The following is a 25,343-nucleotide window of genomic DNA, read 5'->3' on the forward strand; positions in this document are numbered from 1 at the left end:
ATAATAGCATAGTTTTAGATGTCTTGGCTTTGTCTGCCAGTACATTGGACTTGAAATTAAACAATAACGCCAGGTGTTTTTTTTTCTCTCCGATTCTTTGCCAGCACTGTGGTGCATCCATTTAAAGTTCTCTTGTGCTCATTTCTCTGCCTTTTTGCCTTCAGCCTCATTTACAGTAAGTGAATTTCAGCTCTAGAATACGCAGCTGATTAACAGCCAGGCAGAAAGATTTGTGTAACATTGCCAACTCTGGATAGTGCTGAGAGTTTAGAGAAGAAGTTTGCTTCACACAAATACAGATAGAGAGACTTGAATGGAGTTCAGGTGGTGAAGACCTCTAGTGGACAGTAGAGGTATTGCTCTCTAACATCATCCAATGCTTTGTAAACACACTGTCTTTATCACCGTTTTTTTTTTGTATCACTCTGCTTTGTTACTTCACTAATGAGACAAGAAGGAAAAGCTGTGAAAGCTGTCTTCAGGTGTATATCTTGCAATATATGTCACAATAAGAGGATCTGCTTCAGAAGCAGAAAACAAAGGTAGACTAAAAAAATTCTATTTTTTTTATTATTATTTTTTTTTTTACAACAAAACATTATTGATAAAACAGGGCTTATGAAAAAAGAACTTCACTGCACAATATCTAAAGATTCCTTGTGTGTTAATTGAGTCCCGCAGGGGGTGTAATGGCGAGGAATTAAAGAAGATTTAGACCTGCCAGTTCCCAGTGGGGCATTCTGGCTAGCCATCCTCATCCTTCTCTTCCTTAACGTCTTCCTCCTTCTCCTCTGTCTGCCAGAGCTCCAGAAGCTGGATGTCAGTTGACTGATTGCACAAGTAGCATGAAAGTTGCCTACTTTTTTTTAAGATGTCCTTTGGAACATTTTGAATTTAAAAAATGCAGTGCATCAATTAAGCAGAGTTTTTTTCTGATTGAGAAACGGAAGTTTTTTTATCCTGGGAAAAGACATGCAAGATTTGAAAGGGTTGTTATAATGCAGGGATTTGTTATGGCATACTGGTACAGTATGTGTGTGTGTGTGTGTGTGTGTGTGTGTGTGTGTGTGTGTGTGTGTGTGTGTGTGTGTGTGTGTGTGTGTGTGTGTGTGTGTGTGTGTGTGTGTGTGTGTGTGTGTGTGTGTGTGTGTGCGGTAACTGTCTGTGCTGCTAAAAAATAGTTTTAGAGCCACAATGCATTCTCTTTGACTCGGCTCCAGTTCAGACCCTGGCTCATGGCTCATTGCTCTTGTGAATAAATCTGCTTAACCAGACTTTAATGAGTATGAACTCGAGAGCTGTTCTATGGACCGAATCATGAATGATTCCTTAAGTGAGGCTTCTCTTTATGGAGAGTGACAGTAGCTGTGTTTTTGAAAATGATTTGAACCTGCTAGAATTACTGTACCACTCCTGGTTTTGTGCATGTGTAGGTTTGGTCTTAATATGTTTACCAAATTTAATGTAGGACATATCTTTATTTTCACTGAAGAAGGATGACTTGATGGCATAAGGATGGTAGTAACATCCACTTCCATTTAAGATAAGGGCTGTGTCTTGCTAGAGACGTTGCTAGAGATCAGCTTGCTAGAGATGTTGTGAATCAGCATGGGCACTGGTAAAGACCTCGGTTCACTACATAATGGACACTGAAGACTCAGTTCCCAGCAACACATATTGTAAGTTAGTGATGCTTATGGCACCCACATGCTGTACTGTATGTACTCCTGGCAACATCTGGGCATGCTCTTGATGAGATAGCAGATGGTGTCCCACTCCCAATACTCAATTGAATTCAGGACCAGTCAATGGCACAATGCCTTTATCATACAGAATCTGCCTACACACTCTGGCCACATGAGGCTGGGCATTGCCATGCACCAGGAGGCCCCAGGGCTCAGTGCACCAGGGTAAGGTCTGACAGTAGCTCTGAGGATTTCATCCTGGTACCTACAGTAACAGCAGTAAGGGCACTGGTGGCTAGCATGTGGAGGTCTTTGCAACCCTTCAAGAATATTCCTGACCCACCACCAGTCATGCTGGATGATGTTGCAGGCAGCATATTCCAGACTCTCTGTATTTTCTCTGTCTTTAAGTCACATGTCTGTCTGCTCAATGTGAACCTGCTCTCATCCCTGAGGAGAACCGGGCACCAATGGTGGACCTGCCAATTCTAGTGTTCTCTGGCAGATTCCAATGAAGCTGTATGGTGCTAGGCTTTGAGAACAGGGCACAATAGAGAATGTCAGGCCCTCATGCCACATTCATGGAGTTCTGTCTGTCCAGAAACATTCACACCAATAGCCTGTTGGAGGTGAAGCTTTGGCAGTGCTGCTCAAGCCTTTCCTTGCACAAAGGAGCAGATAACAGTCCTGCTGTTGGTTTGAGAAGCTTCAGAAAGTATGACATTATTTCCAGGAGAGGAAACTAATGAGTTGATTAGTTGATTTACAGTAGCTACAATGTGTTTAACAGTATTGGTTTTTAATAATAAACTCTTAGAGTTCCAAAGTGTAAATGTGTGTGATTTTACACACACGTACGCACGCACACACGCAGACACACACACACACATTTATGCTGTGTAAAGGTGTAGGTAGTAGAACAGAGCTGATGAGCAGTTACTCAAGCGTTCCGTCCATGCCGACAGACAGATGACAACCTTTATCAGCTGAAAAGGAAATAGAGCACTGATTAACATGATGAGAAGAAACACACACACACACACACACACACACACACACACACACACACACACACACACACACACACACACACACACACACACTGCCTTATTCTGCTAATGGGTCAATCAGCACAGTAGGGCATCTTCTAGGGTGGAGCTATGAGAGTTAAGTGTCAGACTCAATCATACAGAGCCTGAGGGGTGTGTGTGTGTGTGTGTGTTTGTGTGTGTGTGTGTGTGTGTGTGTGTGTGTGTGTGTGTGTGTGTGCTGATTTCATCTATCCTCCTTTTCCTGCCTAATTAGTTCTCTACTCTTACTCAGAAACATTAAAGCAATTGAAACATGGTAGTGCAGCTTTTGCTACTTACTTGTCTTAGACTCCAACATTGACATATATTATATGTGTCGCTTGTAGCCAGCTTACCTTGATAATTTTACCTCATTTAAAGGCAGGGTCTCCGATTTTTGAAAGCCAATGTCGACATTTGAAATCACCAAAACAAACACACCCCTAACCCAAATGGGTCCCACCCCTGTATTGATAGCTCCGCCCACACATACATACGTAACCCAGGCAACTAATGGAAAGAAATGTGTCTTTATCATAGCTGAAGGGAAGAACAATACGATTGCAGATAAACAAAAAAAAAAAAGCAAAAATGACACACAAGCATAATCATGTAAAGGACACAGGCATATATTAGTTCTGTGTAACATATTTAGTTCTGTGTAACAAAGCAAAACCAACGTTACTCACCTATTGAGAAGGAAAAAAGCACCCTTATCCAGAGCGACATACATAAGTGCTTAAATCTCTAGCATTGAATACAATAATACTGGCTCACTAGGTTACATACTTAAGATACCATAAATTTAAAACATTTGTTCAAAGTTACAATGAAAAAGTGTCAAAAGGTTGTGTGTTTTTTGTTTTTTTTTAAATGCAAACGATCGGGAAAGTTGAGTTTCCCAAGTCAATAACTTCTGAGCTAAACGCTGTTACTACACAAAACGCAGTTGTAGCTGCCTCTCTACATTACTACGATAGAAAAGAGGTGTTATTTGTGTAGTAACAGCATTTAGCTCAGGAGTTATTGACTCGGGAAACTCCAATCTGTGAATATGTGGCCAACTTCCCGCTCCTTCAGTTCTCTCCAGCGCTGGAAAGCTGATCCTATATGAACACGGTCCTACTTCTGGCCTTATCGTAAGCCTTTCTTCGCTTTCTTTCTTTGTTTTTATCCTCCATGTCAATCTTAAAATCGCTTTCTGCTAATGTCACACATGCGCACTGAACACTCTCTCCACCGCATATTGTCAAGCCCCGCCCCTTTCTGCTCATTGGCTACCCGTTTGTTTTGATTTTTGTTTTGATTTTTGTTTATTATCGGCCCGTCTCAGTTTTCTGAAGCATTTCTCAAAAATCGGAGACCCTACCTTTAAGATTGGTAAGAAACCTTTTCTGTAAAAGCATTAAACATAGCACATGATTTATAGACCAGCAAATGTAGACATTTATCAGCCGTGCGATTAAGATATTTTTGGAAAAAAGTTGCCCTTCTAAACACACTCTGTCCAGACGTGTAGTAAAAACGAAAGGCATAGGAGGTGAGAGGAAAAGGAGAAAAAGCATTTCTTTTCCTTTTTTGAAAAACTTAGAAATGGAAGGACACAAATACCAAAAACGCACCATCAGCGAACTGATAAAACGACTCGCATTTATCTCTGTCTTTAAGACAGATACTCTGAGGAGGAAGAGAGAGACAAAGTAACATAGAGGAGAGAGAGATAGAGAGAGAGGGAGAGAGGGGGGGTGGTGGTGGTGAATAAAGAATATAACCTTCATTTCTCTTTCACATATGACCCATGTGTTTAGCTTGTGTGTGGCATGTGGTGTTCAGCTGTTGATCAATTTATCTGATTTAGGTTTATTTGGAACAGCACCAGTAGAATAGGCTTAACATTGCTCATTTACTTTGCTAAACTAAAAACAAACAAGGACAGTAGTGACGTGATGTGACATAGAGCTAAGAATGCACTTTCTGCATTTAACCCATCCAAAGTGCACACACACAGCAGTGAACACACACACACACACCGTGAACACACACCCTTAGCAGTGGGCAGCCATTCATGCTGCGACACCCGGAGAGCAGTTGGAGGGGGTTCGGTGCCTTGCTCAAGGGCACTTCAGTCATAGCCGGCCCAAGACTCGAACCCACAATCTTAGGGTTAGGAGTAAGACTCTCTAACCATTAGGCCACGACTTTCCCGGACACGACTTCCCGAGTAAAAGAAAAAATGTTTCAGATGTTGCCTTTAAAGTGGAATGAAAAACAGAGAAATTAGATGAATTGGACTGTTATTGGTCTTGGACTACTGTATATTTTTGGAATAAAGTTTGTGGGAATTTAGCAGGACATTTCAGAACTTATTATGATATGATTGGGTCCTTCTTTTGATGCAGATTGTCTTGTACAATACTATAGTAGTGTAATGATTATGAGTACTATAGTTCATGTATCTATCCATCCATCCATCCATCCATCCATCCATCCATCCATCCATTTGCTGTACACAAGGTCACAGGGAAACTGGACACTATCCCAGGAGACTTGGGGGAAAAGGCAGGGCACAATCACACACACACACACACTCACACACCCATTCACACACTAGGCACAATTTAGAGATACCAATCAGCTTACATCGCCTGTCTTTAGACTGGGGCAGGAATTGAACCCCACCCTCGTATGTGATGTGAGGCTAGTGCTAACCGCTATTGCCCTCTAGTAATAGTTCTACTATACAATATGCCTATACTATATACTATAATTAATATACTAGTAATGAATATACAGTGGGTTGTAAATAGTCTACATGGAGATGATTTTTCAGGGGAAGTTAACTGCTTTTAGAAATCAAACAGCTGAATACTGTTGGCATTATAGAAAGGAAGTGAGCTGTGAGACTGATCTCTCCCTGCAGGTACGATGCTGTGGATGTTCCGGATACACAGATAGCTCTTTTCATGTTTTCTGGAGCCTAACGTTGGTTGCTAGTGCCAGCACACAAAATGGTTGATTCATGATTTCAGGACCCTTGTTCTTCAATTGCAGAAGGTATTCGGTGCAAGCCATTTTCCGATCAGTGCTTTTCCTCCTGATTGATAGATGGACGTCAACATTTTTTAGCCAATTTGTCCTTAGCATTTAGTGGCCAAGTGTTATAAATATTCTCCTTGTCACAAAACTCGCTCCGTCCTTTCTATCGTGTCACACATTTATTGAACCTTTGCGCTCACTTGCTATTTCTTTTCTGACATTGTGTTCTTCACAAATGTGGAGCGTAGCTCTTTTAGCATTCTCTCTCTCTCTCTCTCTCTCTCTCTCTCTCTCTCTCTCTCTCTCTCTCTCTCTCTTTCTCTCTCTTTTTTTTCTCTCTCTCGCTCTCTCTCAGTTTTATTGAACTGTTCCGCAGGCTGGTTGGATGCGCTGTCTGCTTGGCGGAGTCCACTAATATTCCTTAATGACGCTGCATCTGTCTCTGTCACCAGGCTGCTTTCATGGCCTGATAAACTGAGGTGCTTCTGCCTCAGACACCGTACCAGCAGAAAACAAACAAATAAACAAAGTCCCTCTGATGGAGGCGAAGCAGACAAAACAAAAAGCACAAGGTCAAATGACACATGAGGTGGCTGCCTGGAACGATCTGTCCGGTAATGAATTGCTTAGTAATGCATGGCAAATAGCCATCAGCGTGGCAAAATGACAGCGGAACATGCGGGCCGTGATTATCACAGCAACAGTAGATGAATGCTGACTGATGGTTTAAGACTCGGTAAACAAGACGCTCTGTTTGTCTCCGGGGTTTGGAGGCTAGCGGTGTTTCTTTCCTTCTAGAATTTTTGATTGGATCACTGCGACAGTAAAAGCGGGACCTGTCTTCGGGCAGCACTTTTTCACACTGATGCTGCACCGTGAAACATCCTCTGGCAATTCCTTTCTCTGTCGGTCTCTCTGTCGGCCTTTTCTTTTTCTTTGATCTCCCTGCTTCTTTGTCAATGCTCATATTCTGCGTGTGTGTGTGAGGATGAGGAGAAATGTGTACATTTGTGTGTATATCTTTGAGCATATACTTAATCATGTGCAGTGTGTAACTGCCAATGAGAGCATATTGTCTTGGATTGGCTCTCTTTCATTCACTTTGGATCAGTGAAATGTGTGTGTGTGTGTGTGTGTGTGTGTGTGTGTGTGTGTGTGTGTGTGTGTGTGTGTGTGTGTGTGTGTGTGTGTTTGCATCATGTGTTGGTACTGGACCACAGATCTGCTGGCCCAGCACAGACAGCAGACCCTTTACCTCCTGTTACTCAAAACCACTCACTTCCTCCCACTCGTTCAGTCTGATAAGCCGAACGTCTGTAATTTACTAATAAATAACTGGATTATTTCAAATATATGTGTGTATATATATATATATATATATATATATATATATATATATATATATATATATATATATATATATATATATATATATACATATATAAACAGCAACCCCGGATGATGTACTGGTATCTTTAAAAAAATAATGTGAATATTATACCCTTAAATATGTTAATCATTTGAACATGTGAATAAATATATATAATATATCAAGGCATATAACAAATTAAAGAAAGTAACAGCATAACATGTTTTAATATAGTGACCTGGTCATTGATATTCCACTGAGTATGACGTTGTTTGGAAGCACTGTCTATCATGTAGGAACAAAATCTTCAATGGGTGTTTAGTTGGTTTGAGATTTAATGGCTATAAAGTAAAAGTATATGATTTGAAACATTTATAAACTCCATGACCTATGGATGAGAGCAGGGTTAAGAGTTTAGAGACCACCAGGATAAATTCTACTGTACATTTATTATATGTACATTTTAACCTCATATATATACCTGTATATATATATTATTCTAAGTCAGGGGTATTCAATTAAAATTCAAAGGTCCAAATCTTATATTATCACTTAAAATAGTGTACCCTCATGTTAATAAAATCAATAACGCTGTATAATTTATTGTTAAATTTCAAGTGTTTTCAAAGTCTGAACTTGTATGGCACTTACATCGCAATACTGTAGTTGTCTTTACTACATGTCAAGTAACAGACAAGAGACACTGAATTTCAAGTAAAAAGTGCAAACACAGCTTTGAGCAGCCTGAACTTAGGGCCTATATTTTTCAAGTAATGTAAGAATCATTGAATTAAAATAAAAGTGCTTTTAATCTTTAAGAAAAAAATGAAACAAAAGACTTTTGAGCTGCCCCCTTTTTAAACATTAACTACATTAATAACACAGGAACCTTAGACAAAAGAACATTTCAGGTAAAATAGAACAGGGCAGAATTTACTGAATAAAAGAAAAGTGCAGAGCTTTGAGCAGCTCCCTTTTTCCTCTCTCCTTTCCACCTCTCCTTACTCCCTTTCCATCTTCTGTATCCTAGTGAGAGACATGGACATGTAACTGTCCTACCAGCAGTTTGAATCTTAATTGTCCTGCTAGCGTAATTAGGTGCATTACTGCCACCTTCTGCTCTGGAGTATGGAACAGAAACAATCTGTTTTTGGCTTGGCTTTTGATGACGCTCCTGACGTAATAACTAGATAAACTGCGCATGAACGAAAGATTTATCTTTTTATTAATTAAAAAGGAGATGCTTAATATGATAATATTAGAATTTTAACGGGTCCGGGCAGACCCGTCACTCGGTCCGGATCCGGACCGCGGTCCGCCATTTGGTGATGCCCGCTATAAGTGGACCTGATGATGAGGCCTAGTTCTACTTGAGAAATTTTGAACACCAGCACAACTGCTCCAGCTGATACATTCACAACCTGCACGACAATAACTGTATTAACATAACGTTGTCATGCGCTCATGTTTGAAAACCCATGCACAGCTCTTAGGGGTTTTTTTATAGCAAGCGTGTGTATGAAACATAATACAAAACAAAGGCTAGTCTCTTGCTAGTTCAGTTCACGCCTGCTAACGTACATTTTTACTACAGTATATTCTTGTGATTCACTATTTAGTAGTAGTACATCTCTGAGTCCAGCATACTGTGCTTCTGAAAGAAATTTGAAATGAGGCTTAACACATACAGTACAGCAAGGCCCTTACTCCTAGAATGACTCATCATAAAGGCCCTTATTTCTAGAATGACTCATCATAAAGGCCCTTATTTCTAGAATGACTCATCATAAAGTTGCGTATATTAGTATAAACAATAGCAATGATCAGCTTCACTTTGGTCTGTTGCAGTTTAGCAGAAGAAAATAATGGTCATTTAGTGCCTTGCAATATTTCTTCAAACCATTCAAATACTGTATGAGCTACTATTAGGGATACATCAATACCAGCGTCATTTCTGGCTCTGATACTTGTTGTAAAAGTTATTTATAAGGTTAACTATGAAGAGTGTCAAACTGTGGTCCTAGATGTCTGGAGTTTAGTACAGTTCGGTGATTTTGCTGCTGTAACACACCTACTGAACCTAGTAATGAATTATACTGCGTTCACACACGCAGCGACTCGCAGCGACAAAGCAACCAGAAATCGTTCATTTTCAACGACTTCTGGTGACATGGTCATAAATAACCTTCAGCGACTCGGTGTAGGCGTTTTCAGAGCCGCTAGAAAGTTGAGGAAAGTTTAACCTTATAGAAATATAGAGCGACTAGCTATGGCTTGAGCCTTCGCAAAACACAAACATTCTGTTTCTCCTTCATCTCCTATAATATCTTGCGTGTATACACTGCTGAATATTATATACAAATGCTCTCCATTCAGAACGTTGCACCACCCACTGATGAGCATTGTTACTATGGCAACCTGTAGTAGGAACTCCTACTGCAGATTTCTAGCAATGTTTGTTTCATCAGAAGAATAATCTGTACTGTAACCTGTAATCTGAGCTATGGACATGTAAGCCTGACCTCTGGCATTTCTTCTCATGCCAAGTTGTTAGATTCGACTAGAAAACAATCACAGCAAATACAAATATATACAAATAAATATATATATATCGGCACTTGTAGCTGCAAACGTTAGTAAAGTATGAATATAATGCCCCAGAATATTCTATTTTATAATATAATATAGTGTTTTTACTGGCCATGTCCCAAATATCACTGCACCATATCATCAAACGTTTTGTCTACTTTAATACCAACTTACTTTTTACCCCAATAAGCTCGAGCACACACATCAGAGAATATTGTTTCTCTTATTTATACAAAGTCGTGTATTATGAAATAATATTACTTTTTAGTAATATTACTAATTCAGAGACAAATTGGAAATCTCCTTTTTTTTTACAGCTCCTTTTTTTTCTTTTCTTTTTTTACTCGTGCAACGAAATCGCCGTCGGTGCTTTTTTGCCGACTGAAGACTTTACAGAGATGGATTTGTGGGTAATGGAGTCCCTGGAGTAGTAGGGATAAGAGGGAGTCCATTGGGGTCAGCAGGCGGTTGTGGACTATACAGACTAACAGAGTGTTGCTGAGTCAGACATGAGAAAGCAGACCTTTAATCAAATAACATCACTGACATGCCAAATGCATGAGCCCTAAATCTATCCTCCCTTACCAAAGCCTTCATTTTTTGCAAATGTAGATCTTTATTTTTTTTTTTCATATGAGGCCCATGCTAAGAATTCTATTATAAATGCTACTAAATATTTCATGTATAAATATAAATATAGCAAATCCAATTATTCATTTATTTATAAGTCCACTGATGTGCTCTGGATCTTTAAAAGGTCAATATCCACCTACTGAGCACTTTATTAGGCAACACCTGTCCACCTTCTTATTTATTCATGCAGTTATTTAATCAGCCAATCATGTGGCAGCAGTGCGATGCAGACAATCCTGCAGATACGGCCCAGCAACTTCAGCTAACGTTCACATCGACCTTCAGAATATGGAGAGATATGTGATCTTAGTGATTTTGTAAGCACGATTGTTGACGGCAGACAGGTTTATTTAATTATTAACTGCTGATCTTCTGAGATTTTCAGCCAGCAGTCTTTGGAGTGGCGCATAAAAAAAAAGAAAAGAAAAGAACATTAGGTGAATGACAGTTCTGTGGGAGGAAATGGCAAATAGTTGTGTGGGAGGAAATGGCATGTCGATAAGAGAGGTCAGAGGAAAATGGCTAGGTTTGTTCAAGCCAACAGGAGCGATATAAAAAAAAAATCGCTCTATACAACAGTGGTGATCAGAAAAGCATCTCAGAACACACAACACAATGAAGCTTGAAGTGAATGAGCCAAGACAGCAGAAGTCCACATCAGAATCCACTCCTGTCAGCCAAGAACAGGACCCTGACGCTACAGTGGGTACAGACTCACTGAAATTGGACAATTGAAGAGTAGGAAAAAATGGCCAGGTCTTTGTCTAATATTTAACCTTCCAATTTCTGTGCTCTTGTTGTGTGTGAATATCTCTAAGAGCATTAGCATTTGTAGAAATACTCAAATCAGCCGGTCTGGCATCAACATTCATGTCACAGTACCCTCATTCCAACGTGTGATGTGAACATTAACTGCAGCTTTTAATCTGCATCCGCACAATTGTCCACATTGTGCTGCTGATTAGATAACAGACGATTTAGTCTAATGAGGAAGTGTATAGAGTTCCTAAAATGTGTTCATGTTTTTGTTAATAACATGTTGAAGTTACGTTTGACTGACGTCGGATGTCCTTTTTTTTTTTTGCACCCTTTTCTTTTGCAGATTTACAACGAGAAGAGAAGTCAGTTTGATGTGAAGAGGAACTCGCCCAAGGACCTGGTGGACAGAGTGGCCAAAGACATCGCCAAGCTGCTCAACAGCAAACGCAAAGCGCTCGAGGTGAGAGGCTGACAGCTGGACTGTTCCACGCTGCAGCATACAGAACCGTATTCCTCATCTGTATTGGAGAGCATTTTTGTTTCCACTGCTTTTTTGCTGCGTATGTTGTTTTATCAGGAGAGCGTCCATCTCCGAGTAAATCGTCCTTTTCCGCCTGAGTTGACCTGTGAATAGATTTCAGACAACGGCGCAATATATTCTATTTTCCCTACTCTAATCCTCACATCCCTGCATGGCTAGAAGCTCAGGGTTCTAGATAGTAAAATCTCTTTCTGTGGAGTGGATTTTGAAAAAAAAAACAGATATGGGAAAAATATGTATCTAAAATAAAATGTTTTGTGTAGAGAAATAATAATATAATATATTACAGTCATAGCCACATAAACCTCTCGGTAATCTCACAACCACGTAAACGCTGCGTTCAGTCAGAGATTAACAGTAAGGTCAGAATCTTAGCCATTACATTCAAAATCTGGTGATTGATCCTGTGTCTTTTCTAATAAGAGAAAATTGGATTTCTAAAAGCATATTATCGATGCCCACGGTGTTGTATTAGCCTGCTTAACTAAGCAGGTAATGAGATCGCCTCGCTCCAGACTGCTCTCTTTTAAAATCTGCAGGATATCTCCATAGCCACCGCCTCACTCCCTCAAAAGTGACGTTAGGTTACCGAATCCGTTTCTGCAGCTGGTGACAACATAATGTTAGATACCACAGATTTCATCAGCTATCAACGAAGCATGTATCAGATCAACGTCTCAAATACCGAGCGAGACGATCTGCGGCTGAAACGGGATGACGAGACACACACATATATACGAAAGTGTCATTGTGAAACATTGTGCCGATCTGTGCTGAGGAAAATAATCCGTTCTCCAACCTTTAATCTGAGGTCTGGACATTTCTTCTCAAATGTAAGCAGAGGCGTCTCAGTAGGTCATCACTGCCTGCCATGACATTTTTATTTCACAGCAAGACATCCCCTATATATAAGTAATGCTTACAATAAGACTTTGGCTTTGAGATCGCAAAGTGAAATCTCTAGCCACATACCCTTACTAAGGTATGAATCTAATGCTCCTGTTTTACACACGCCAATACCGTAGGATAATTTACTGTCACAAATTGATTCCTACAGTACCTGCAGAAATCGCATCTTCCTGCGAGGAGACTACATCTAGAGTGCCGTTTCCCAAACATCATAGGTATACAAAGGTATACACCTCCGGTTACACAAAGGACTCTGGTCACCTGCTGGTAAATGCCACTTTCAAAACAGCAACCCAGCAGTGTCCATAGGGATTGTTTATGACACAGGATAGGGAGTAAGCATCTGATGATGAAAGCTGGTGCTGACTTGATGGGTTTCTTTTTTGTTGTTGTCGTTTTTACGGTGAATTACCTTGTAAAAAAAAATAAATAAATCCAAAAGTACATGTACTGTAGGTGTTGGATCAAGAATCCAGAAATTTGGAATTTTACAGACTTGGCGGTGGCCTATTGATTAGCACGTTTGTCTCGCACCTCAAGGCACCTTTTGGGCTCGATTCATATCTCTGCCCTGTCTGAGCTCATTTAATTAGCTTTTTCTCTCCGTGCTTCAGGGGTTTCCTCAGGGCACTCCAGTTTCCTCCAGAGTCCAAAAACATACGTTGTAGGATGATAGGCTTATCGAATGTGTGTGGCATCCAGTCCATGGTGTCCCTCACCTTATTATAGAGTGTGTATTTCAGGTGCTTTCAGTCCACTTTTTTCACCAAACATGCTGATAGTACGTACGAGCACAATGACTGCAACACAAATTGCCGAGTGTGGTTCTAATGGCACTGTATTGTGCGAGATGCTCTCAGGAAGAGCTTTTTCTTGTAACACTTCCAAGTAGTTTGTTGCTACAAAAGTGCCATTTAACCATGAGTGCACAGTGAGCTCATTGGACCAGATTTCTGTTGTTGTTGCTCTAAATGCGCAAAATATTATTTGTAGCTGTTTTTTAAGACGTTTTGACACGCATGTGCAGTTTGTCCTTCTTTTACACACACTCCTCGCATTCAGCGCACAAATCTGTGCTTAGCTAATCGCTGTTCAACTTGATATTAGAAGGTTGTACTAGGAGGTGGCAAAAAAGTCAAAAGTCACCCGTGTTCAGTGACCCTGTGGCAAAAAAAAAAACAGCTTGTGGGTCAGAGGTCGTGACTGAACAGATGGCGACAACCTGGCAAATTTCATCCCAGTTTAACGTTGCCGTGCACAATGCAACAACACACCAACTATCTAACTAGACTTGCCTGAGTTATATTTTGCAAAGAACTAGAAATTTCATGTGTCTAAAACAGAAGGCAGTTATTTCATGAGTCATAAGGCAAAGCTTCAGTGTCTGAGAAAGGTTTTAAAGACGTCAAACTTCACAATGTTGCCAAGTTACCGATATATGCTTATGTTCTCGAACCCTAAAAGGACGCATAGACTTAAATATCATTGGAAGTGATAGAAGTGCCAGACTACAAGTTGAATCCCATCAGAATCGAGTCAAAAACGAATCCAAACCGCTCTCTCACCCTCCCGACAAAGTCAGAAATATATACACAATATATACAGTATGTAATTATTTTCTTGTGACACACGAGAATCAAAGAGGGATTTGGCTGAATGCATATTGTTACGATGTGACACAACACATTGTGGCCCAAATCTGTCGAAAATCATAATGAATACGTTTCTATATACTGCAAAATATGAGAAGGTTGTTGCGAACATTGTGAGTTTGCGTTGATTTGCGTCTTATTTAACTCTGCTTAAGCCTAAAGCTCCTAGAAGAGGAAATCAATTCGTCACGCCATCAGTCTCACAAAATCACTACTGTGGAAAAGCTGTGGGAATTTTGAAAGAGTGCAAGCGCCTCTGAAAGTTGAGAGTTTGCACCTTCAACGTTGCGAAACCTGTTGCTCACCAGCTTCAGCTTTTTATGGCTACAGTTTCTCCAAACCCACACTCAGGCTCAGTGTGATAAGTGACCATCGTGGAATAAAATGAAGCTAATAACGATTATCTAAGGAAAGAAAATCTACTATATCTGACTCCAACACCGCAGTGGCCTGAGTAGCTCAGGCGAGCAAGAGTTAAAGTAAAGCAGACAAATTATACAGAACGGATAAATGCAGATACTAAATGCAGGTTTTATATGCAATCAGCGCTGGTTAGAGGAACTCAGCTGCACAAATGAACATCCCTCTCTGAATCTCAGCCTTCAATTCATTGTCCTCTTATTGTTACATGATGACTTAAACCAGATATACACCATTGTTTTTTACTTTTTGACATTTTTAATTTCCATTCTAATCAAAATGTGATGTTAACCTTATAAAAAAAAACCTCCCACACAATGCACAAAGCAGACAGTACATTTGCACTGCTTCGACGGCTTGCACCCTAACCAGCGAATATTTTTAGCTGCTAATCATCAATCGGAATGTTTTGTGATCTTAAAACATAGTTATCCACAAAACTCCTCCTCATGGATAATAATCTAGAACCAGCAGCGTCCACAGGTTTAGTGCACTCTCACAAATATGAGACGAAATCTATGAGAGTATCTAAAGAAAGTTGATGGTGACTTGGTGCTTAGCACGATTGTTTCATACCTACAGGGCTGTGGGATCGATTCCCATCTCTGACGTGTGTGTGTATGTGTGTGTGTGTGTGTGTGTGTGTTTGTGTGTGTTTGTGTGTGTGTATATTTCATGTTCTCTTTGTGCTCAGGGTTCTCCTGTTTCCTCCTCCAGTACAAAGACATGTGGTGTAGGCTGATTAGCAAGTACACACCATCATTAAAAAGGGGTCTTACCTAATACTAAGTTTTAAAATTCATGTAAATATTTAACTGTGCAAAAAAAAAAAATTTTTATATCATTTTCATTGATTTTATCACATTTTTGGACTTGACTGTACAAATGCAATCAATCTGTGAACAATACATTGTAATATTTATTTATTTGTTTGTTTGTTTGTTTGTTTGTTTGTTTACAATATGATCTTACTATAAAAGTGTCTGGTTTTCACATTAAGTGAAAGCAGGACAGAAATTCCATGATGTCATTTTAGAAAGGTTGTCACATGGTTTGACACAATTTATGTTCCTGCTAATCTACCGTCTGATGACGATACAGCTTTCGCCTTTGACCCAAACGTAATCTTTAAATTTTGCAAACCAGATGTTGAATCACTAAGATCTGACTTTCAAACAAGACACATTAATATTTCTTTCATAGTTTCTTTTAAGACTAGCTCAGGTGTCTAGAGTGAAGCGTTTCAGACGGCTCGTGACGAGTCAGGTGCATCGAGGTCAGTGTTGTGCTACCGGCGAGACGAAACCATGACCCGGCAATGTCATGAGAGAGAGAGAAGGACAGCGCGAGATAGAGAGAACGAGAACATCGTCGTCTGAGAACGGCGCTTCAGGCAAATGGAAAATGTGAGGAAATGAAGTTCTGAAATTCAATGATTTCAAAATGAGCAGCAGGAGGGAAATAAAGAGAGAGAGAGAGAGAGAGAGAGAGAGAGAGAGAGAGAGAGAGAGAGAGAGAGAGATGGTGGAATGAGGGAGAGAGAATAAAAGAGCACTGAGTGGGTAGCAATGACAGCAGGTGATGAGGAGAGATGGGGTGAGCTGTTCCCTGCGCTGTTTAATAAAGGCACATAAACTGTGTAATATCGAGTCCTTTACACAAGGCAAATGTGCACCAGGAAAAAACAGCACATCAATTAAAATAGAGGCTGTTTAGAAGCTAATACAACCCGAGTAGTCTATGACATTCGCCAGCTTATTGGCATGCAATTTAAATATAAATGCAGAGCCGAGAAACCGGTTCGAGGAATAAGTACAAATTCAAATAATATCGGAAGTATCTGGTTAACGAAAATGCTAACAATTTTTTAAAAGGCTTTGTACAAGAGGTTCAGTGTTCAAGGTGACATGTATGCTAGGTGTATAAGCATTAGCATCGATTACTGTTCTGGCTGGTGTGCAATCTATTTGTTGTGGCTGTTGATTGTTGTATGTTTACAACTTACACACCGGAGCTTTGGACTTTCATTCTGCTATACACACCCTGTTGCCTGGCTGAATGACGATCAAGTTCACATTAACACCTTGGCAGACGCTCAAGTCGCTTAAGTTACGTTCACTAATTTATATCAGTTCAAATGTCACGATGCCACGTGGTCATCTCGTCACTTGCTGCTGGAATCGTGGCTCCAAGTGACACATGTATGAAAAGCAAGGTCACATGTTGCTGTGTTGCTTTTTAATGTGAACCTGCCCTTTTTTTTTTTTGCACTCACTTTCCCGTCATGTCCTCATACAGTGTGCCATTGCATAGAGTTCCCAGTTTGTTACTGTAGATGAGTATCTCTCTCTCTCTGTTGTGTATGTTTACCCAGTGCTTGCTTTCTCTGTGCTCTTTTCTTTTTTTTTCCTTTTAGGAGACGTCTTGTCGCTACCATGTCTCTGACAGAATGAAGAGCAACGTTGTCCTAAACATTTGTTACACATGACATCTTTTTTTTTTACAAACTGCCTGGTTGCACTGATCCACATTAAACCATACACGACTTCAGAAGATTAGTTTATGATGCGCTGTTGTACTGCCATTATGAGGTGACTGCTTGAGTCTGTGAGGTAAAAAAAGAAGGCTCTAATGCCTTGATCGCATTAAACAAATTTTTAAAGTGATCGCAGTACCCAAGCTCTCTGTGTGTTGATACTAAATACTAAGGTTTTGAATCTGCTGTGTTTCAGGGTAATATTACCTTAATGCTGACATGGCCATTAGATGTTTTCACCGAGCGGATGTGTTTGTACGAGTGAGAAGACCTAGGCCTAGGTAGCTGGTTTGTTTACAGGCAGACATCGATTTTAGATGAAATATAAGGCAGACGTTATAGATTTTTTTTGTGCTAGCTGGAGATACAAACTGACAACTGTGATAAGTATCTCCTTCATCTTCCTCGGGTTTATCTCAAATGATTTAACACTCACTCAGGCTGTTTTCTATTAGCTTGTTGGATGATCATGTAAACTTTCTCAACTAATAACTTCAACTGGGATTTGAATGCGTTAGCATGCATCGGTATAGGTTGAATAATATCCCAATGAATATACAAAACATTCATTGGAAAGAGTTTGTGGATCTAAAGTGTTGCTACAAAATGGGAAGTACACAAATGCATTTAGTGTCTTCGTGAACTGAAGCATTCGTTTTGTGAGTGCAGCCTCGTTGTTTGGCTCTCAGGACATGGAATGGTGTGGTTGCAAAAACTTCGAAGCTATGAAGACTAAGACAGTGTAATAGGATTCATTTCAAGCCAAATAAATTGCTTGTCCGAATTCCGCTTAATGTTCAATGGGAACAAATCTGAAATGAACCACAGCTGGAATTGAATAACTTCTTCTTCCTTCAGGCCTATCTGTAACAATTATTAAATTGTAATGCGGAATATAGAAATGTAGACAAATGGGATTTTCCAAGTAAATACAATGTGGACGTGTGAAGGATAGGAATATCGAATTAGCTGCAATAATAATTACTACTGGTTGTGAGTCCAGAAAAAGTGTATATGACAAACTGAATAAACCCTGTTTCGTTCTCCTGTTTTTAAGCTGTCTCTCTCTTTTGCTTGCTTTCTCGCTGTCTGTCACCATGAAAACCAGGTTGACATACAGACTGCTGTCTACTGTTGTCATTTCTAAGCTGTTGATGTGCCATGTAATGGGGGTGACACACCATCAGCACTCGAAGAAAACGATAAGATTATCATACTGTATACACGTATACAAATACATTAGCACACGCAGTAAAAGACACACACACACACACACACACACACACACAGAGCATGGTGAAATGGTTTGAAACAGGCAGTGTCCAGCTGAGGAGAACTTCACCTCTTGTTAGTGAGAGGAAGCTGAAACTGTGATTAATTGTGTGTTTATTTTCAGGGCAGGTAAGTGTGTCTGGCTAAATATAGCTGTTCGGCGGATCAGGGGACTTGTCCAATTAAACCAGGGCAGTGAGGCAGGGGAGGAATCGCTTGGGAACTGGGGAACCACAAAGTTACAGACTATTTAAAAAAAAGGGAGGGAATGGGGTGTTTGTGTGTGTGTGTGTGTGTGTGTGTGTGGGTGTTTGTGTGTGTGTGTATGTGTGTGTGTGTGTGTGGGTGTGGGTGTATGCATGCGTGTGTGTCTTTATTGGTGGCTGTATTATTATACTAACCTACATGTCCACAAGTCCTTAAAGAGTCTTAATTCATGAAAAATTGCATTTTATAACTGTTTAATTTCAATTATTTTTAATAATTGAATTGAAGCATTAATTTTTCTCTTACTTAATCTTTTTCTTTCTTAATTTCAACTCACACACACTGGATGATGCAGTCACCCACATGCGGCAGGTGGATGTGTCAGACTGAGGCTAACATTATGTACCTGCTGGAAAAATAATATAAAGAGTAATGCACTTACCTAGTCTGACAGATATAGACATTATTGTTCATGTGTGTTATTTGTTTTTTGTTTTTTTTAGATTTACTGTGTCTCCACTGGCTCACATACACATACAGGCTTGAAAAAGCTTTAAAAACTTTATAGACAGCCTGATCTACTGCTTTCTAGGAACATTAACAATTTGGCAGAAATATAAGACAAATATATCTCTAGCTAGTCTTTGGCTATAATCCGGGCCTAATGCATTTTGCGTATTAGCTGCCCAGAGCTGCCCAGATACCTAGTCCAATATCTAGTCTTTAAATGAGGTTATATACACTATACGTTCAATAGTTTGTGGACAGCTGACCATCGCACCCATATGTGGTTCTTTCCCAAACTGTTACCACAAAGTTGGGAGCACACAATTGTCTAGAATGTCTCTGCATGCTGTAGCATTAGGATTTCCCTTTACTGGAAGTGAGACTAAAGCGAGCTCCATGAAGAGCAAAAGAACGAGTGTCCTGCACAGAGCCCTGACCTCAACTCCACCGAACGAATACCTTTAGGATGACGTTTAACCCTGGAGCACTCCGGGTCTCCTCATCTCACATCAGTACCTAACCTCAGTAATGTTCTTGTGGCTGAAGGAGCACAAATCCCCACAGCCATGATCCAATATCTAGTGGAAAGGATGGTGGAGATTAATAGAACAACAAAGGAGGATTACATCTGAATTGGGATATTCAACAATGCACATACTGTATGTGAGTAATGGTCACGTCTCTACAAGCCTTTGTCCATATTGTTTGAAGCGTAACCTGCAGCTAGAATCCGTGTAACTCGGTAAATAATCGGTAAATGATTTTAGTGTTTAGTGACATTTAGCATACCGGCAAATATATTATTATTTAACCTTTATACCTTAATATTGAAAATGAAGCTACAATGTTTAAGTTACAGTGAAGACAGAAGACACCACCTAGAAACACAGTGCAATGTTGACATTTAGAATTTGTGTCAACGGCACAGCATGAATTTTAATGTTTAAATGAATTGCGAACCGATAGCTGGAATAATGATAGCTTGTAAATAGCAGGATTAATTGCTTTCGATGTATCGGTTTAAGTCTTCTTTTTAGAAATGTACGCGCTGCTTTTATAAAGCCTTTTCTAGACAGTAAACCCTGGTGGGAAGATGATGCCTACAGTCACTTTTATTCATTAACAGCTATGTATCTGAGGACTGAGATCAGACAGCGATTGCATTTCAGTGTAGCGGTGAAATGCAACACACTGGGGAATTACATGTACACCTTGTCACAAAAAGACATTGTTTAATTAGTAAAACACAATAACACTCGGATTGGTTCACGTTTATCAAGCAGCATAAGTGGAACGTTTGTCAGGTCCTAACATTTTCTGCGTTTCATAAAGAACCCAATACTGTACAGTCTGTGTATTGTATTTCACGTCTTTTGCACTTTTTAGCAAATGTATTTTACCTTAAAACCCTGCACAAACCCGGATCTTGATTTTGCTAAAACAGAAAAGGTTTTCATGGTGTAAGTCATCTGTTTTATTTGGTGAGACCTGAAAGTAGAACACATTCAAAGGGGTCATGGAGCAGAAACTTTTGTGGCAAATAAAATGAAAAAAAAAAAAAAAAAAAAAAAAAGCACTGAACTAAATACAACTAACACCAGTATCCAGAGTTAACGGGGAGCAGTGGACATAGATGTCTTTGAGAACTGTTTTATGTCATTACGTGACTCTTGCACTTTTCTCTTTAAGTGAAGATAAACACATAGCTGGAGGCTAAAGATAACATCACAGCTGTCTTTGCTGACTGTTTTTTTTTTTTCTCTTTCCCCCACAGTTCCCATTCCAATCTGTAGAATCCCTAACACATCAACATAAAGAGCACTTAGAGCAAATAGCGGCGCTACAAAGCAGACACTAGATTAGCATGTTTCCCCACATGGACACCTTAATGGATTTGCAAGGTTTTGTCCAACATCATTGTTCTGCTTTAGACTCCAATTTTGCTTGTCCCTTAACCTCCGGTCGAGCCCTGGGAACCTGGAGTACGTCGTGAGTTCTGTGGGAGAGGAAAACTAAGTTCATTTCCAAACAAATAAACATCGCGAAGCATTATAATTGAAACGATCACAATGTCTATGATCGCCCAACGCTAATAGGGTCATAAACAGTCAAGTACTGCTTAATTTTCAGACTCATTTTACCCCACAAACGGGAGTTGTGTTCTGCGGCATTGCAGCAAATTGCAGTGCTGTCTATGGCTTTGTAGAGGCTGTATGATCTCTTCTCTGCTAATTGGGTTGATGTGTGCCAAAGCCTGGTGATGTAGAATAGTGTTTACGTAATGCAGTAGAAGCACGACAAAGCAGATGGCTGGAGAGGGAGAGGGATTGAGGTGTAGATAAAGACGATTCTTTACGGCTGCTGACACACAAAAAAAACCTGAGCTAATGTAAACAAAGGTAGACACAAGAAGCTCATCATCATCATAATCATCATCATCATCATCACTCTGTCTCTCTCTCTCTCTCTCTAGCTCACACCCAGACAGAGACACGGACACAGAAACTGCTTTTAAATGTCTCTAGTTTTTTAACTTATCCTCACGTAGCACCTGTTTTGTGCTCAGTACAGTTTACCCACCCGACCTTCGTGTCCTTTTTATGTGTTACTTTTGTATGGTTAACAAAAGCAACACATTTTTGCCTCCCCCTGCTCCAGTGCCTAAGAAAAAAGGAGCAGACAAATCTAAGAAAGCAATTTAGTTTTCAATTTCCTGCAGGCCTGTGCTGAAGCAGTTATAGCGTTTGCAGTTCCCAGAGGAGCTGGGCTGGGCGGAGGAGAATTAGGCCGCGCTCTCCTTGGACTAAAATAGCACACGTCTCTGCGAGGACTGTTTGACAATCAGGCAGAAGAAAGAGAATCAGTCTCATTTGTGAAATCAGCTGAGCAAAAGCCAACCATTTTCTTGCAGAGGTTTACATTATAAAACGTTACTGGTAACGGATTAATGGAGTACGATGGGTATGGATGAATTCGGTGAATTAAACAGTGAAGACTCAAGACTTGAAATATCAGTGTTGTTTGATTTTGTTTGTGGGATAGATGTTCAGATTAACTGGTTCACATTTCAACATTAAAGAAAAACCCACAATTTTCAAGTTCAAGGGGTATTTCAGGTCATTTTATTCGTCGGTCGCAGTTATGTCGCATGGCAGAAGCAAAGCATATCTTTTTATCTTCCTTTTTAGATTAAAAAATACAGGGATCAGAGAGGTGTTACACCCTATCATCGTATGGTGGTTATACAGTATGATACGGGAGAGCTGTGCTAATTGGCCAAAGGCAGAAGCAGTAATCAAACCCCCAACCCCGGACTTGCAGGACGGACGCTCTAACCTCCGAACATTTATGGCCCTTCTATGTGGACGTTGACACAAACAAGTCCTCCCAAAGCTGCTGGCTAGGATGTACAGTAATGTCAGAGGTGTAGCTGCTCATAGTCTCACTAAAAGCCGCAACGGCACCGAGCATCACCGCTCAGAAAGACGTGTCCTGGATCCAAAAAAGCGAGCACAGACACGTCGCTTCACAGCAGGGAGAGTTTTCAAGTGTATATGTTACTGTATATGGTTACTAGTTATAGGTAGTACAGTATCTCTAAAGTCTAATGTAAGTGTAAACAAAAAATGCAAATGCACTCCATTGTGTTTATTTATTTATTTTTATTTCTTCACTTTCTTGTTATTAGACGTTTGAAATCCTTTATTTATTTAAATGTCAGATTTCTTCGCACGTGCACTTGGGATTACTTCTTCCATGTGAGTTTCAGCTCTGCCATGGGGAAGAAGTTTACGGAACAGTTTTTCATTGGGGATTTTTTTTTTCCTTTCCCCAGCAACATAATTAACACTGCCGTTGTGCCTGTTAAAATGTAAACAGTCAGGCTTGCTGTCTCTTCGGGCAGACAAATATGAAATGTTCACCTAAACTTCGTTTCATTGGATGGATCCAAAGTGAAGACGTCTGAATTCTAATTAATACTTGCTGCTGTATGTGGCTTTATTTTGTACTTTTTCCTTTCCGGGTTTCTTTCAGTGCTTCTATGCTGTTCCTACTTATATTCCTTTCTGTTCTCTCTCTCTCTCATGCACACACACACATACACACGCACACGCACACACTCTTAGCCCACGTCATTCAGATCTATGAACATCCATTAGCAACCATCTGTTACCACCTGCAGCAAAAGCCATTACACCTCTTTCCACCTCCAGTGTGAGAGTCTCTCTCTCCGTTTCACTTCTCTCTCTTTGCCTTGCCTCCTACACACACCCTAATCACATACACCGCACACACCCAGCTGCACATTATGCTCGTCCTCCTATTAAAAGCACCAGGCAGATAAACATGCTGATGAACCCTCCGGCCAAAGGCAGCACACTTCTCAACACACAACCCCGAAAACTACACGAGTCTCATTTTCACGTCTGTTTTCACAAACCAGCCTCTGGTGTTATTCCTTCTCAATTAAATCCTGCTACAGCTTTGAAAATCATTACCGATTACAGATAACACTCACACTTTGTCATTTTTCTCTCCTTTTTTATTTATTTTTTATTTTTTTGTCTATTTTTTTTTTAAACAAACTCCTGCAAATCTGAAATCTTTTTGCAATCCGCTTACCATTGTCACCGTCACCCGAACGAAGATGCCAGACAGTTTACGTTCAATTTTATGCTATGAAGGCACCAACGCATCCGCCATCTAATTAGGTCCTGTTCATAATGCATGCAAAACGTCTCTTTTTACGTCTCTAATTACATTCACACATACCGGAGAAAGACGGAGAAGTTTAGGATTAGAGCTTTGCAGCACTGTGTTGAGCATTGTTGACTTTTCTAAAGAAAGAAATTACAATGCATACACAACTCTTACACCATCAGCAAACAAGATCACTGTCCACTCCCCGCCGTTAGCCTCCTGTCCCATGAGTCAATTTTAAACTGCTGATCTTTTCAAACTCCTGCTGCCCACTGTGTCACAGAGCAGGATAACACACTGGGAGGAAAATGCTGTTTGTCCTCTTCCACATACGGTACGTGAGCTCAGAGATATCCATGACTGACTAGTTTCACTCTGATTGACAGGTGAAGGACAGTCACGCCATCCATCCATCCATCCATCCATTCAACCAGTTTTGCTCTTTTAGATGTCTGTGTCATTGTCAGGATTTAAAATCTTTTCTGTTTCACCAATCAGGTGCCATAGAGGGCAGTGAGGGCAGTTCAAGGCCCAGCACAGCCAAGCTGCCTCTGCTGGTCCCTTGAACAAGGCCCTCAACCCTCCCTGGTCCAGGGGCGCTGTATCATAGCTGCACTCTGACCCCAACCTCCTCATTTGGGGTATGTGAAGAAATGAATTCTGCTGTAATGTATATGTGGCAATAATAAAGGCTTCTATGCCACCATTTTAGAGGAGAGAAGAAATCACTGCAACTCCTTCTCTCATTCACAGTTGGTGCTCGACCATGCCCTCTCTGCCACAGATACCCTTTCACACCTTCACATTATCTGTGCTGATAGAGTTTCACTGCGATCCTGTGCTTGAATATGCACGAATGAACACGTATCATCAAAACCCTGAACTAAACCAAACACTGAGCTGAGACTCACATCCCACAGTGCTGGTGTATGATTTTATCACCTAAATTGATCACGATAGTTCTAGTTCCCATCAGTACCAACATCCTCGTGAGATTCCACAAAGGTACTGGTTTAGGTTAATACTATCACTTGCTTTTAAAAGAAACAGCTTTAAATGAAATTTAGGATAAGCAATGAAATCACTTTTTGTTGAGAAACAGAATATTTTATTAGAATAGAAATAGCTTCCCCATTTTTCAGTGTATTTGCAGATAGTACAACTATAAATCTCGCTTTATCTATCAAACGATTAACATCAATGTTAATGAGCATAGTCTCCAGATCCAGCACTTCTTCTGAACCTACTTTCCAAAACCAGCCCAATTTGACAGTAGCAATAAATACAGATGTTGATACTCGAAGCACTTTATAAGCAAACAGACTTCTCGTACCAACGACATCAGGATATACAGGATTATTGTACATTTCTTTCAACACTCTGAGAATGCTGAAGGAAAGAGAATGAACGGAACAGCGGAAGGTTAACGACGGTTTAACAGCGTCTGATCCTGAAGT

The 25,343-nt window shown here is 40.2% G+C and overlaps 1 protein-coding gene across 2 annotated transcripts in view; it reads left to right on the forward strand.

Moving 5' to 3' along the window:
- cacna2d2a (calcium channel, voltage-dependent, alpha 2/delta subunit 2a) overlaps positions 1–25,343 on the forward strand; it is a 209,966-nt gene that overhangs the window by 58,406 nt on the left and 126,217 nt on the right. For both annotated transcript variants that reach the window (XM_027147165.2, XM_027147166.2), the window contains exon 3: positions 11,485–11,601. In XM_027147165.2, the coding sequence (XP_027002966.2) occupies positions 11,485–11,601 (117 nt within the window). The remainder of the gene's footprint in view (positions 1–11,484; positions 11,602–25,343) is intronic.

This window comes from Tachysurus fulvidraco, chromosome 5 (assembly GCF_022655615.1).
Source record: "Tachysurus fulvidraco isolate hzauxx_2018 chromosome 5, HZAU_PFXX_2.0, whole genome shotgun sequence".
NCBI lineage: Eukaryota > Metazoa > Chordata > Actinopteri > Siluriformes > Bagridae > Tachysurus > Tachysurus fulvidraco.